The sequence below is a fragment of the Spermophilus citellus genome, assembly GCF_964194105.1.
Source record: "Spermophilus citellus genome assembly, chromosome: 19".
NCBI lineage: Eukaryota > Metazoa > Chordata > Mammalia > Rodentia > Sciuridae > Spermophilus > Spermophilus citellus.
In genome coordinates, this window is record NC_138201.1 from 15,657,752 (window position 1) to 15,672,341 (window position 14,590).

Here is a 14,590-nt window from a genome sequence, read left to right on the forward strand (position 1 = left end):
GCTTTCCCTCTTCCAGGACTCCCATCCAGGTAACTGAATTTACGTTCATTCCTTGATGTGCTGGGGAAAACTTTTTTCTCTGGACAGTTCCAGTGTGGTTCCCTGCCCTGTCTGAAAACCAGACCCTTCCTCCTGGAAACACCCTCCCCACCCACCCCTTGCCTTCCATGGCCTGTGACCTGACACCCTACCCAGCCAGAGTCAGAGGGCAGCAGCGGGCCCCAGAACAGCCTTCTCTGCCACTCATGCAGCCTTTCACCCTCTGCATGGACACTGCCTATTTAGTGTCCACTGCCTGGGACCTGCACCACGAATTCCAGAGGGAAGGACCACATCCACCTAGATCAGGGCCTGGATATAACAGGTCCTCGATAAATGGTCATTGAAAGAATGAATAAATGAATTGATGAGCAAATGAGCGAATTAATAAGAAATGAGCATGGGTTGGAGAACTTTTGCTTCAGTATCTGTGCTTCAGGGCTTCTGTTTCTGTCCCCAGGCTAGATCGGCCTCCATTAATGTCCCTGAGTGACATGTTTGAGACAAGAATCCTAGACACCTACGGATGATCTCAGGCAGAAGCCTGGATCCCACAGTCAATTTACAGATGGGTAAATTGAGTCCCAGAGTGGAGAGTCTTGTCCACGGCCACAGAGCAGGTCAGCAGCAGAGCCAGGACATGAACCAGAAACACCTAGAACCTGGCCCCCAGAGCTTAGCATGTGTTGTGCTCTCTCTGGGGGGAAATGGGGAGAGAGAAAGACTGAGGCATTGAGCCTCACTGCTCAAATCGCTGTGCCCAGGACAGCCCATCCCTGAGTCTCAAGATGCCAAGCACACCAAGGCTCTCAAACTCCTGAGCTTGGGGCCAGACTGAGAGCAAGTGAAGAGGGTTGACTTTCAGATAATGAGCAGTAGTAGCCTGTCAACCACAGAGAGCAAGATCTGTATAAAGTCACTCAAACTCCACATTAAAAATGCCCCACTGGCTAGAAAAAACATATCTGTGGCTCCATATGGTAACTAAGCCAGGAGTTCGAGACCCTAGATGGGCCCAACCCTAACATTTCTTGGAGGAGTTGGAGGCCCAGAATAGAAGGCTCACAACCTCCTTTGGGCCCTCAACAGGCATCCCTGGGCCGAAAAGCATCCTTTTCATAAGAGCATCCCCAGGTGTGTAGACTCCCAGAGAGGGTCCCTTCCCCCCGTCCAGTTGTATGGAAACACCAAGTGCCAGGAAATGAGGATTGGTCTCTGGCCTCAGAATTTCCCAAGACCTCCCACATCTCACCTTTGACCAGGGTGTGCTTGTCTGTCGGGGAGGAGCGAGCCAGCACCCGCAGTTTTGGCCAGATCTTGTCAATTCGCTCCTGCTCAATCTGCAGAGGGATGAGGGAGAGGGTCAGCAGGATCAGGGAGAGAAACTGAGGATTGAGGAAGAGCCCAGAGTATACTGGCTGGTCTCTGCACAATCATGCATCACAGCGCCTGTGCCTCCCAGCTCCCCGCCCCATCAAATCTAGTCCCTCTGAGGACATTTACCCTGGGACACATACCTCCCCCTTCTCGTTGCGGATCCTCCGGTTGAACTCTTTGCCCTCCAGACACAGGAAGTCTTCCCCAGGATGGATGATACCACACTTGATGGCGATGGCCCGGGCCGTATTGATATTGTCACCAGTGACCATTCGGACAGTGATACCTGCCCGCTGGCACTTGCGGATGGCTTCTGGGACCTAGACAGGCGGGTAGGATCCATGGGGGAGGGCACCACCCCTGGCAGGCCCTCGCTGCCTTCATGAGTCCCAGAGTGAGCCCTTCTCATAGGCAGCTCCACTTAAAGGGGAGTAAAAACCCCATGAGATACTGATGGCACAGACAGAATACAGGCCATAGCTTCTCTTCCTGTGCCCATGGCAGACATTGTTAATCGATCACAGTATCCTGGATTGAACCTGATGTGGGCTCAGAATTCTTCTCAGCCAGAATCCCAGGCAGCCAGCACCTACTGACCATGATAGTCTCTCCTGAGACCAAACCACTGGATCCCCCGAACTGCATAATGCTTTGGAAAGACCCTAATGAACACCTTCTCAGATCAGGCCCCAGGCCAGAGTACAGAGCACCTAGTACACTTGAACTGGACCAGCTTTATCTACAAGCTCCATGATAAGTCTGTTTGTGTATTTTCAGGCTTTTTTTTTTTTTTTTTTTTTGAGGGGGAGATGTTTGCATTTGGAGGCATTTTATTTACAGAATGTGACATTGGATTAGAATAAATCCGAATGACTATGCTGTCACTTAAAATAGGACATTTTGCTGAGAGTAAGGATTGCATCCTGCCTTCTCTGACTATAATGACAGACTGATGTTTGGGCCAATCGGGTCAGATTCAGACCCAGCCCAGCCAATCTGAAGGCGGCAAGGCCCGCCACCCCCTAGGCCCCAGTAGCTTCCCCAAGCAGAGCTCTGGATTTACCCAGCAACCAGGATGTGGAAATTAGCCTGGAGCTGTGGCAGCCCTTTATACAGAACACAGATCAACTGAATGAGTGATTCTTACCCATAGGCAATAACAAATAATAAAATAATAAGACTATATTTGCTGCAGAATGTCTTTGAGGGGGAGAGAACACATCAAGGGCAGAAAATCCAGTTGTCCAGAAATACTAAAGCACTAAAGCACATTGGAATTCTGGACCCAAGAGCTGAGTCGTGCACACCCTAGTGACTGAGGCCTCACTCCCATGCCTCCTCTGCCAAGCCACTGCTGAGCTTGGAAATGCATTTCCTCCCAAAGAGACCCCAAAGTCCTAAGCCCCCATAGCTGTGAAAATGGCCTTACTTGAAGAAAGGGTCTTTATGAAGGTAATTACACTAAGATGAGGTTCTCAGAAAAAGCCCTCATCCAGTATAATCGGGTCCTTAGGCACAGAGGAAATTTGGATGCAAAGACATGCATAAAAGGAGATGTCAGGGGAGGGAGAAGGCATGCCAAAGAACAACAGAGATGGTCAGCAAACCTCTAAAAGCTAGGAGAGCGGTCTAGAGCAGGCCCTGCCCACACCTGGATCTTGGACTTCAGCCTCCACAACAGTGAGACAAATTTCCACTGTTTGAGCTGCTCAGTTTGTGGTTTACCTGCTGCTCAACAGAGTTCAGTCCTGATAAACCCACCGTTAAGTTGAAAATATCAAAAGTAAAAAATGCACCAAATATACCTAACCTACCGAACAGCCAAGATGAACATCAAGTACCGTGGGTTGTTCCCCCTCGTGATCATGGGCTGACAGGCAGCCGTGGCTCACTGCCCTGCCCAGCATCAAGAGGTTTTTCTGCCCCATTTTGCTAGTCTGGAAAAGGATCCAGATTTGAAATTCTAAGTACAGTTTCCATGGAATGAGTATTGCTTTCACACCTTTGTGAAGTCAAAAAAATTCAAAATCTAATTATCGTTAGGTTGGAGGCTATCTGTACTTTGTCATGGCAGCCCTGGCAAACTGATGAATAAAACACTTAGCATCTACTATAGTTTAGATCTTGAATGTCCTCCAAAGGCCTGTGTGTTCAAGGCTTGGTCCCTAGACTATGGTGCTATCGGGAGGTGGTGGAACCTCTAAGGGGTGGGAGGTCTTAGGTCACTAGGGGTGTGCCCTGGAAGGGGACTATGGAATCTAGGTCTCTTCTTCTTCTTTCTCTTTTGCTTCTAAGCTGTGATGTGAACTGCTTTGCTCTGCCATGTATTCCCACCACAATGTGTTGCCTCAACATGGGCCAAAAAACAATGGGGCCCAAACAACCATGGGCTGAAACCTCCAAAACTGTGAACTCAAACAAACCTTTCTTCTTTACAAGTTGATTCATCTCAAGCATTCTGTTATAGTAACAGAAATCTGACTAATACAGAATCCTTTTCCATCTCCCTGCCTTTGCCCATTCTGTTCCTTCTGCCCTCCCTCAACCTCTGTGTGTCGTATCTTACCCATCTTACATGTAAAATGCTTTCAGCTCATGAAGCTATTCTGAATTCTTCCAATCCAATGGGATATTTCCTTAAACTATTCTCAGTAGTTTCTTCTATCACTCAGACATTTGTTCATTCAATGAACTGTTATTGAACATCCTGTTCAAGGCACTAAAGATGCAGAGATGATTAAGACTGAAACCCCAGAGGCATTGATCTGGTTGAGATATGCTTTCCACATAAATAAAATTGCTGTTAATTTTTTTTAAAAAAAGGCTTCTTTTGCTAAAATTATCCTAGATATTTCTCACTGAGGAAAAACAGCCAGGAAATGGGCGCTTCCTGTTTTCATTAAATAAAGGCTTTTAAACATCTGTTGTTTCTGGTGACAGCCGTTGTCTGTGACTCTAAGGGCTCCAAACACCCCCAGATAACCCGGCAAGTCCCAGACCGCCATTCTCCTGATGGCTTCATTGATGTTGGCTTCCGTCAGCCTCAGCAACGTCTCAGGGTGGGAGTTTGGGCAAATATGTTTTTAACTGATTCTTGCCTTTGGTGGTCTCCAGGGGGGAGGGCAATGTGGAGATTCACCCCACTGACAGCTGGGGAAACCAAGGGGGGCATAAATTATCTTCCTGCTATGGCAAAATGAATCCTAGCATGTCTAAGGACCCTAGAGGTGGCCCAGGCTGGAGGCACTATGCAGGGTATTCGCCCAGGAGACTCAGGGCAGGGTGAACAGAGCTCAGCAGAGTTTGCAGAAATGCACCCACCATAGGCATGGATGCTCCTAGAGGGTCACTCACAAAACCGGAGACAGTGCTGCTGTGGAGGTGGGAATTGGGGACTAGAATGGCGGTAGGGTTATTTCACACTTCTGCACTTTTTGAATTTGGTTCCATGCACACAAATCACCTATCCTAAAAAGCAAATCAGTAAGACAACTGTATCCACTGGGCTCCTCGGGGCCTGCACCCATCCCACGCCCCCCAGGGGGAGACGCAAATCAACAGGTCTGAGCTTTTATGCTTTCAGGTAGCGTCCCCAGCAGCCCTGCCATGTCCCTGAGTCGTGAACATCAGACCGTTCAAGTGTCTTGTTTTTCAGATGAGGAAACCGAGGCTAAAGGGGATGCACCTGAGGCCACCTAGAAGGAGTGGCAGGGGCAGAATCAGAGCCCAAATCCTCTGACTCTGCCAGGCCACTGCTGTTAAATTCAGATTATGTCTTGAGGGCAAGCCTTTGGGGCGCGGGAGAGGGCCAAGATGGATTCCCTGATGGAAGGAAGGATGAGCAGATGAGAAGATAGAGGCACAGAGAGGGCCAGTGGCTTATTGGTGGTAAAGTTGGGGCTGGCATCCAGGTCCTTTCCAAGTCTGCATCTGAAGCCACTTACTCTTGATGACCCTGCTGTCAACAGCAAATGCCAGGGACCCAGCTTTGCTCCTCTCAGGCCCTGGGTGTGGGGAGTCTTTCCTCAACCTCCTGACACAGAATGACTTGCCCCTTCTGTTTTGTGGCATCTAGGCAAAGGCCCTGGGGCAGAAAGGCAGAAACCTGGCCTAATCGGGACTCGCTCAGCCTCTTACAGGGAGTCTTTGGGAACATCCCCGTCCCTCTGTGGGCCTCAGTGTTTCCATCTGCAAACTGGGATGTGTAGAAAGCTGTCTGGGTGAGATGAGGGTTCAAACCTCTAGCCATGCATCTTGAGTGACTGTGAAGACAGTGAGTGTTGATTGGCATTAACAAAAAGAAGGAAGGACAGAAAATTCTGCACTACATGGCATTACTTTGTGAAATTCTTGGGTTGGTTAAGCGTGTGTGCTGACTTGAGTCATGACATAAAATACATTTCTTCTTATTTTGGGTCAGGGCCAAAAAAATGTTTGTACTGGATTCTCTTTCCCAGCCCACCTCAGAGGTGTTTCCGAGGTGTGGTGATGAGCCAGGAGCTCATGGAGGGTCCGTGGAGGAGGCTCTAGAAAGCAAGGACAAGGGAGTCCCCAGGGCGTGGTTAGGCCCGCCTCCTTCTGCAGGGGACAAGCCACTGCTGACTGTTCTGAGAAATTTCCAGTAAGGAGGTAATGCCGTGAGGCCTGAGCCCATTAGCGGTTGGTAATGAGCAGGCGTCCCCTGGGGGAGCTGATAAATGGCCTGTGTACCCGGGAGGGCTGCGGTCTACAGAAAAACACACGCGGGCTCTGGTGCCAAGCGCCAAGCTCCAGGGTGCTGACTGTCTTTGCTGTTTTAGGATCGGGGTAGGATGAGGGGGCCACAGTGAGACCCATTTGTGTGTGTGACAAGAGGAGGGGGAGAGAGAGAGAGAGAGAGAGAGAGAGAGAGAGAGAGAGAGAGAGAGAGACTGAGACTTGAGCACTAGATACGGTGTTGGAAGACTGGGGTTCAAGTCCATTCATTCTCATTCATTCTACAAATCTTTATCGAGCACCTCCTGAAGGCTCAGCTGTGGGTTAGGGGACACAATGTGTCATTGGATCCAGAATCTATGGGGAAGGCGGGAACTCTGCTTTTGTTCATTCAAAATGGTACGATCAGACCCTTCACAATATCCCAGGATGTGCGTGCATGTGTGTGTGTGTGTGTGTGTGTGTGTGTGTACATGGGGGAGGATATTATTATCTGAAGTCTGCAGATAAGAATCAGAGAGCTTATGTAACTGGCCCAATGCCTCACAGCCAGCAATTCTGGCACTCAGGATCCTGGTCCGTCCCATGCCACAGTTCATTCACTCTTTGATTCCTCTCCCTGATGCCTGAGTGGAATGTAGAATCTTACGGCATCAGGCCCAAGAACTTGGAGGACAAAAATTCTACCCTGTTTCCCTTTAAAGAGGGGAAACTGAGGCTCTGAGAGAACAGGGACTGGCCACTGAGGCTGTCCCTGCTGGCACACTCCACACTGGGCAGTCCATCCTCCTCCCTTCCTCCCGCCACACTCCAGCTCAGGATTCTTGTCCTTCTCCCTGCAGGATGCAGATTCAGCTAAAGGAGACTGAAGACCTACTGTGTGCTGAGTACCTGTTAGGGGCTCTCCCACAATCACCTCCTCCATCCATGTGAGGAAGGTGCTGTCACCCCTGCCCACCTGCTGGAGAGTGTGACCTGACACTGAGAAACTGTTGGGACTCCATTTTTGAGAAACCAGCCTCTACCTCAGAGCAAAGCCTGTCCAAGGAAGGGGGCGTGACCCCTGTCCTTGGAAAAACCCACAGAGCACTCCTAGGCACATACCCACCGTGCTGAGTTGTTTGTCTGCAAATAACAGGAGAGATCTGCAGAGCCAAGTGTCCCTGACTCAGTCAGGCTAGGTGAGGACCCATAGCAACCCCCTAGCAACCACCAATCAGCATGAGACAGGGAAAATACCTGGGATGCCAGATGACCCCCCAGTAGTTTATGGTGGTTGATAACATGTTGGGAAACCCTGTAGTTTAGACATACACCCCTCATGGCTTAAACCAATCAGTTCAAAGGATTCCCCCTCTTGTACTAACCAATCACCCTACCCAACTTGTTTCTGCCAGTGAATGGGCTAATCAATGTTAAGAGTTGTTGTTTGACTTTCCCGCGGTGTGGAATGATTTGCTGTGTGATGTTGTGACGCATAGAGTATCCCCAAAAACCTATAAGATCTCACTGAACAAAGGACCGGGGCTCACTCCCTGGGACCGCTGTGAGTCCAGGCTCGAGCTTGCAATAAAGACTCTTGTGTGATTGCATCGGATTTGGCTCCTGGAGGTCCCACGAATTACATGACACCGTAACTTGTGCGAACTCTGTTCCTCTGAATGTCAGAGGTATTACCAGGCAAGCTGGCCAGGGGATGGTGATTGCTAAACTGCACCTGGACAGAGAGAAGTGTAAGTACTGATGGGGACATGGCACTTGGTGTTCTCCTGAGAGCAACGGCCCTTGTCATTGGGTGTGTCCTTTGCCCAGGCCTGGAACCTGGGCCGAGGGGCTTGTTACCAGAGCTCCTGGTTCCTGTGAGGTAAAAGGCTTCTAAGGCAGGGAACTCCCCACACCTGTCCCCCGGGGCAGAGGGAAGAGCACCTGGCGGCAGGGAGGACAGGCCCTATCCTCCCCCGCAGCAGAGCACCAGGGCCTTACCTCAGGCCGAACGGGGTCCTCGATGCCCACCACACAGATGCAGGTGAGGTCATTGAGGATGTCATTCTCGTTGTCCCAGTCGGGCTCGGGGCTGCTGGGGAAATCACGGTAGGCCACACAGATGGTGCGGAGCCCGTCGCAGGCCATGGGCTCGATCACCTTCTTCACCATCTCGTCCCTGTCTCGGGGCCTGAAGACCCGGGGCTCACCTGCCCCACTGAGGATTTTGCAGCACCTGGGGGAGAGTGAAAGGCAGGTGAATAAGGCCCAGCCAAGGGCCTAAGGGGTGTTCCCCTGCCCACTGGGGATGTCCAACTGGCCACAGAGTTCAGGCAAGGCCCACCCGGTCCATCTCCCATAATGCCTCAGGACTAGGTGCACCCACAAGCGCCCAGGTCTGAGGTAGGGTAAAACCAGGTGACCTTAAAATATCTGCCCAAGGCCATTCAGCAAGAGCAACCCTGCTTTGGTCAGTTATATGTGTTATCTACAAGGTTTCATTTGAAAAATTAAAAAAATGGTTTCCAAAGGCCATCAAACCTCGGCTAGTAGTTTTTGGCCCCACTTGTATACTAGGATCAACTGGGGGAGCATTTAACAAATACCCACGTGTGCATCCTGCCCTCGGGTCTCCAATTCAAGTTATCTGGGGTAAGTCCAATGATCAATGGTTTTTTAAAAAATCTCCCTGGGGTGATTTGCATGGGGCTGCTGGCGCTGAGAACCATCGGGCTAGATCAATCCCTTCAATGTACGAGCCAGGAAACTGGGGCCCACAGAGGACAGTGATCTGCTTAGTTCCCCAGGTTTATCTCTGGCACACAGAGTCAGAGGAACTTGCCTGATGAAAACCAAATAACTACCACCAACCAGCCCTATGAGAAGGGAAGCAAAATTAAGTGTGACTGTGGGTGGAACTTCCTGAGGATCCAGTCTCTCAGAAGGCAGGGAAGACTCTTATCTGTAGAAATTTTTAAGAGGATATAATTAAAAAAGTGGTGGGCAAGGGGTGAGTCTTGCTGTGTGACCTGGTGCTAGATGGACTCTCCAGTCCAGGGGTGCTGCTAGGTCCAGCATGGACGATGCCAGCATTGCATGGCCCAGAGGCCCCCAACCCCCTCCCCCAGCTCGGCCCTCAGCCGGCGCCCTGTTGGCCACTTACTTTTTGAGCACAATTTCAGAAGCACCCTTGCTGTACATGCGGAAGCTCTCGTCTGGCATCTTGATGACGGTGCTCATGGACTTGCGCACGGAGTTGAAGGTGTACACCTTATACAGCTTCTCCTCCGGCATCTGGCTGCGCACAGGCTCATAGTCCTGCTTCAGATCCAGCACAAAGCCCAGCAGGCCGCATTCTGTTTTGTTACCCACCTGCCGAGGCAGGCCACCCTCCTTCTCCGGGGGCTGTGGAGAGAGGCAGGTGCGGCTCATACAGGGCAGGGCCCGCCCCCCCCCCGGGAGCCCTGGGTCCACCCTTTGCATCTGGCCTGGGACGTAAGCCACTGCATCCCAGATCGAGTCCTGACTCCAGATGCAAATCATGAAGCAAGACAGCTTTTAATAATTATAAATTATTTCAAACAACTATGAATGATTCAAGCATAAAAGAAGATAATGACAGAAACAGTTGTGTACCTACCACCCTACTTTGTAGAATCTTGACATTATGCCATATTTGCTTCAAAATTTTCTTTCTTTTCTTTTTTTTTAATATTTATTTTTTAGTTGTAATTGGACACAATACCTTTATTTTATTTATTTATTTTTAGGTGGTGCTGAGGAACGAACCCAGGGCCTCACAAGTGCTAGGCGAGCGCTCTACTGCTGAGCCACAACCCCAGCCCCCAAATTTTCTTTCTTAAGAAGCAAAACATGTCAAAGAAAAGTTGAATCCCCTCTGTGTATCTCTTCTCATCTGCTCATTTCACCCTCGACCCAGAATTAACCTTTATGTTAAATTTGGCTTTAGTCGTTGCCATGTATGTGTTATTCTTAGATAACTGTGGATTCACATGCAGTAAGAAATAATACAGAGAGCTCTCATATATCCCCTTTGTCCAATTTCCCCCAAAGTTAACTTCTTGCTTCATCAAACTACAATGTCACAAACACCATCAAACTGGCCTTATTCAGATCTCACCAGCTTCACTTCCACTGTGTGTGCACGTGTGCATTTAGTTCTTCACAATGGCATCATGCCTGAATTCCCAGGATTACCACCAGTGTCAAGATATAGGACAGTTCACCCCAAGGGGCCCCCTGCTACTCCCTGGTGGCCACAGTCAACTCCTCCCTGGCCCTGGCCATCAATAATCTATCTCTACCCTTTCGTTATCCCCCCCCCTTATTGTGGCGCTAGGAAGTGAACTCGGGGTCCCGGGCATGCTAAGCAGGTGCGCTACCACTGAGTTACTCCACCAGCCTGCTTCTGTCATTGGAGGCATTGATACAGGGAGTCGCACAGTAGGTTAATTTGGGAGATTGGCTTTCTCCACTCAGCATAATCCCCTTGAGAGCCAGGCAAGCTGTTCCATGTGCCCATGATTTATTCTCTTCATCAGCTAAGTAGTGTCCCACCGAGTGGATGGATGGGCCATCTCTTGTGATTTCGACTCAGGTTGAACCAAATGAAATGGCTAGTTCTGCATGTCAAAAATGGCCCAAAGGTGGCAATTTCATCAGGTCATATAACCTAATGTCTATCTGGGTAGGACTCTTTTGCACGCTGAGCACTTCAGACCCGGGGACTGTACACATTCTTCTGTAACTTGCTCCTACTCACTCCACATTCCATTCGTGAGATTCTGTGTGTTTTGGTTCTAGTTTGTTCTTTTTAACCTGTTGTGTAGATTTCATTATATGAATAGGGTGCGATTGATTGACTTATCCCTTTTGGTCCCTCCCTTTTATCTTCTCGCTCGTTCTTCAGCACTTGCTATGTCTTGGCCCTGTGCCAGCAACATCTGCTGCAGAGATTCTCAGTAAAACAAGGGCTGCCTCTCTCCCCAGCACCCTCACCCTCGCCTGATTTCGGCCTCCACTGCTATTCTGGGTGGGTCCTTCTCCCTTTCCTGAGGGACAAAATCCTCCTCATGTTTTAAGGACCAACTCAAACATCTTGTATTTAAAGGTTGCCTCTGAGGGTCTATCTCTTGTGTTCTATTCCTCTCTGGGTTCTCAGGGGTACTGCAGAGCCCAGCACACAGTAGGTGCTTGCCAACTGCTTGAATGGCTCAAAACAGCCCAGTCTTCTGGGCAAGATGCATGTTTGCAGGTCAAGGCAAGATGCTCCACAGGGGCACTAAGGGGGCACTAGCCCCTCGCGGTGGGAAGGGAAGATCCGCAGGTATGATCCACTCCCTTGGGTGCCCCCACACATGTGCCTACCCACACAAAGCACTTGACATTAATATGCAGTCACTCAGGTGGAGGTGGCTTGGGGAGCAGGAAAAGCCACCAGAGATAAAAAATCAAAACCAGAGAACTATTAAAGAGGGACAAAGAGCAAGAAACATGCCTGTCCTCCTCCATCCCATTAACGACATTTCATGGGTCTCAGATCAGCCTTGCATCCTGGTCCTCAGCTTCCTTGAGATTGCTCAAAAGAGCAGGGTGGGCAGGAAGAACAGGGATTCAAGAAGATGCTAGCTTTGTAGGGACCCTCCATCGTCAGTTATGTCCTGAGCCTATTCTCCCCTTCTGCAGTTAAGGTTCAGGCCCAGGAGGCAGGTCCCAGTCACATGGAGACACAATTATTGACACACACAGTGGTCCTGAGACCCAGGAAGGAAAGAGACTTAGAACCTAAACATGTTCTCAGTTTCTCCATCTGTGAAATGGAATGGGTAGGAGCAGATGGTTTCTGAGAGAGAAATCAAAGCTTTCCTTAAAGTAGACTTTGGTGAGGGATGGTGGAGGGGAGAAGGTCCGTCAGCAGGTTATCTGGGGACCAGGGAAGGGGAAAAGGCTCAGAACATCTTGCCGGGTCCCATGACCACATTAACCTAAGTCTCAGCATCAAGCACCTTGCAGAGTTGCCCTCTCCACGCTCCATGATGAGATTTCACTTGCAAGCAGAGAAATCTTTGATGTGACTTCCCATTTCTGGCATTAGGAAAATAAATTCTAAGAGCTTCTTTTTTGTTTCCACAATATGTTGTTAGGCTCTAGTGTAATATATATAAAATACAATTTTATAATTAACTTTCTGGTGATTTCCAGAGTTTTATGTATGTTCCACAACCATTTTTTTTTTCTCCCCTCTCCACTAATGAAAGAAAATGACGACTCCAAGGACTTAAATAAAAATGCCTAATTACTTATTTGCCCAAGAGAGCTGAGCAGTCATGCCTGCAAAACACCCAACATTTTATTACCCTCTGTGAAATATTTTAATTTTCCTCTAAAAGGATTTCAAACAATCCATGGTTACAAATAGCAAGCGCTGCCTCCTCCGTAATTCAATTTGTTTCCATGAACTTGAGCTCTGAAATCGCCTACACGCGTTACTAAGAAGCGTGCACCCTCCCCTTTTCTCTTTCTGCATTTTTTATCCTGACAAGCTCAGAGGTTTTGCTCTTGCTGTAAAAATTCCAAGAGCCTTATTAGCTCCAGGACTCCAACTCTGCAAAGGAGTTAAGGTGTTGGTAGTGTTCCTCTTTCTAGGGACAGGAAATAGCCCAGGAGGGAAGTGACCTGCTCTAGGTCACAGTCTCACTGAGGGCTGGGGCCCCGGGGCTGTCACTTCAAAGCTTTATCTGGTACATTTCCCTGCTCGGCTGTTGAGCCCTTTGGGAGTGCGAGGTGCAGCCATGGGCGTAACTTGGGACAAGTCATGCTTCTGATTTGGAATGCTGGATGTTTGGGAGTGAAACAGATAAAAATCAATGAATGATGATGAATTATAAATAACAAACTATAAATATACATGATCCAAATTGTAAATAATATCTGCAAAAATGAGATTATTAAAAAACCCAGAGCATGTATCACCTCGTATCCGTTAAGATAACTATTATTAAAAATACCACCAACAGGGGCTGGGGACGTGGCTCAAGTGGTAGCGTGCTCGCCTAGCATGCGTGAGGCACTGGGTTCGATTCTCAGCATCACATAAAAATAAAATAAAGATATTGTGTCCACCTAAAACTAAAAAATTAAAAAAAAAAAACACCACCAACAAAAAAAATCCCAGGAAATAACAAGTTGGCAAGAATGAGATGGAACTGGAACTCTTGTGCATGGCTGGTAGGAATATAAAGTGGTGCAGATGCTGTGGAAAACAGTATGGCAATTCCTCAAAAAGTTAATTTGCAAGTCCAAATCCTAGGTACATACCCAAAATAACTGAAAGTAGAGACTTAAAGAGATATTCGCATACCCATGTTCACAGTGGTGGTATTCACAGTAGCTAAGAGGTAGAAGCTATGTGTGTGTCCACTGATGGACGAAAGGTAGATAAGATGTGGCCTATCCGTGCTATGGAGAATCATTCAGTCTTACAAAGGAAGGAAATTCTGACACATGGTACCATATGGGTGGACCTTAAGGACATGCTAAAGGGAAAAATGCCAGTTACCGAAAGACAAATACTGTATGGATCAACTTATATGAGGGACTAAGAGGGGCTGAATTCATAGAAAGCAGAGTGCTCCCCAGGCACTGAGGGGAGTGGGGATTGGGAAGGAAGAGTTTAATGTGGTACAGAATTTCAGTTTTGCAGGATGAGAATTCTCTGGATGGGTGGTGGTGATGTTTGTGCCACAGTGTCAAGGTACTGAATGTTACTAAAATATACATTTAAAAAAGGTCAATTTTATGGTATGTGTATTTGACCACTATTAAGAAGGAAAAAAAAAATCAAAAGAAATTCCATGATTAATTGCTACAGTTTGAATCTTACATGTCCCCTAAAGGCCCATAGGATAAAGGCCTGGTCCCCACCTTCGTGCTATTGGAGTCTGGAGGGGACTTTAAGAACTGGGGCCTACTGGAGCAAGCTCTTAAATATTGGGACCTCAGTCTCTTCTTCTTTCTCTCTCACTTCCTGGTTGTGAGCCTGCAGTCTTGCTCCCCCAGGTCTCCCTCCATGATGGGCTTCCACAAGCCCAAAGCAATGGTGTTCATGAATCATAATCTGGAGGCTCCAAAACTGTGAGCCAAACCCCACTCCTTTTTTTAAAAATAAGCCAACTTACCTCAGATATTTGTTACAGTGACAGAAAGCTGACAAACACAGTAGGGAACCCCACGGCATGATAAGCTGCGATGTGAGGATGGACCTTGGAAGTGAAGCCTCTCTCGATGCCAGACTAACCACCAGCCCCACCTCAAAGGTAACCACGACCAGCTTTCCGAATGCCTGCTCTGTGCTCATTGCTTCCCTGAACTCTTCACGTGCGTCCCCTCACTGCACCTCCACAGCTCATTCCACAGCTATGCACATTGAGCAGGGATGAGGTGGCGCTGGTAAGAAGCAGCTGAGCCAGGACCCAGG

General features: G+C 48.6%; 1 protein-coding gene across 11 annotated transcripts in view; it reads right to left on the minus strand.

Annotated features, from left to right (window-relative positions):
- The window catches only part of ATP2B2 (ATPase plasma membrane Ca2+ transporting 2), a 207,140-nt gene that overhangs the window by 23,843 nt on the left and 168,707 nt on the right, over positions 1 to 14,590 (minus strand). For all 11 annotated transcript variants that reach the window (XR_014019885.1, XM_081276197.1, XM_081276198.1 and 8 more), the window contains 4 exons: positions 9,257 to 9,498; positions 8,095 to 8,329; positions 1,557 to 1,736; positions 1,292 to 1,379 (listed from right to left, as the gene is read on the minus strand). Coding sequence is in view for 10 of the 11 variants with exons in the window: in XM_081276197.1 (XP_081132323.1) it covers positions 1,292 to 1,379; positions 1,557 to 1,736; positions 8,095 to 8,329; positions 9,257 to 9,498 (745 nt within the window). In the remaining variant the exon portion in view is untranslated. The remainder of the gene's footprint in view (positions 1 to 1,291; positions 1,380 to 1,556; positions 1,737 to 8,094; positions 8,330 to 9,256; positions 9,499 to 14,590) is intronic.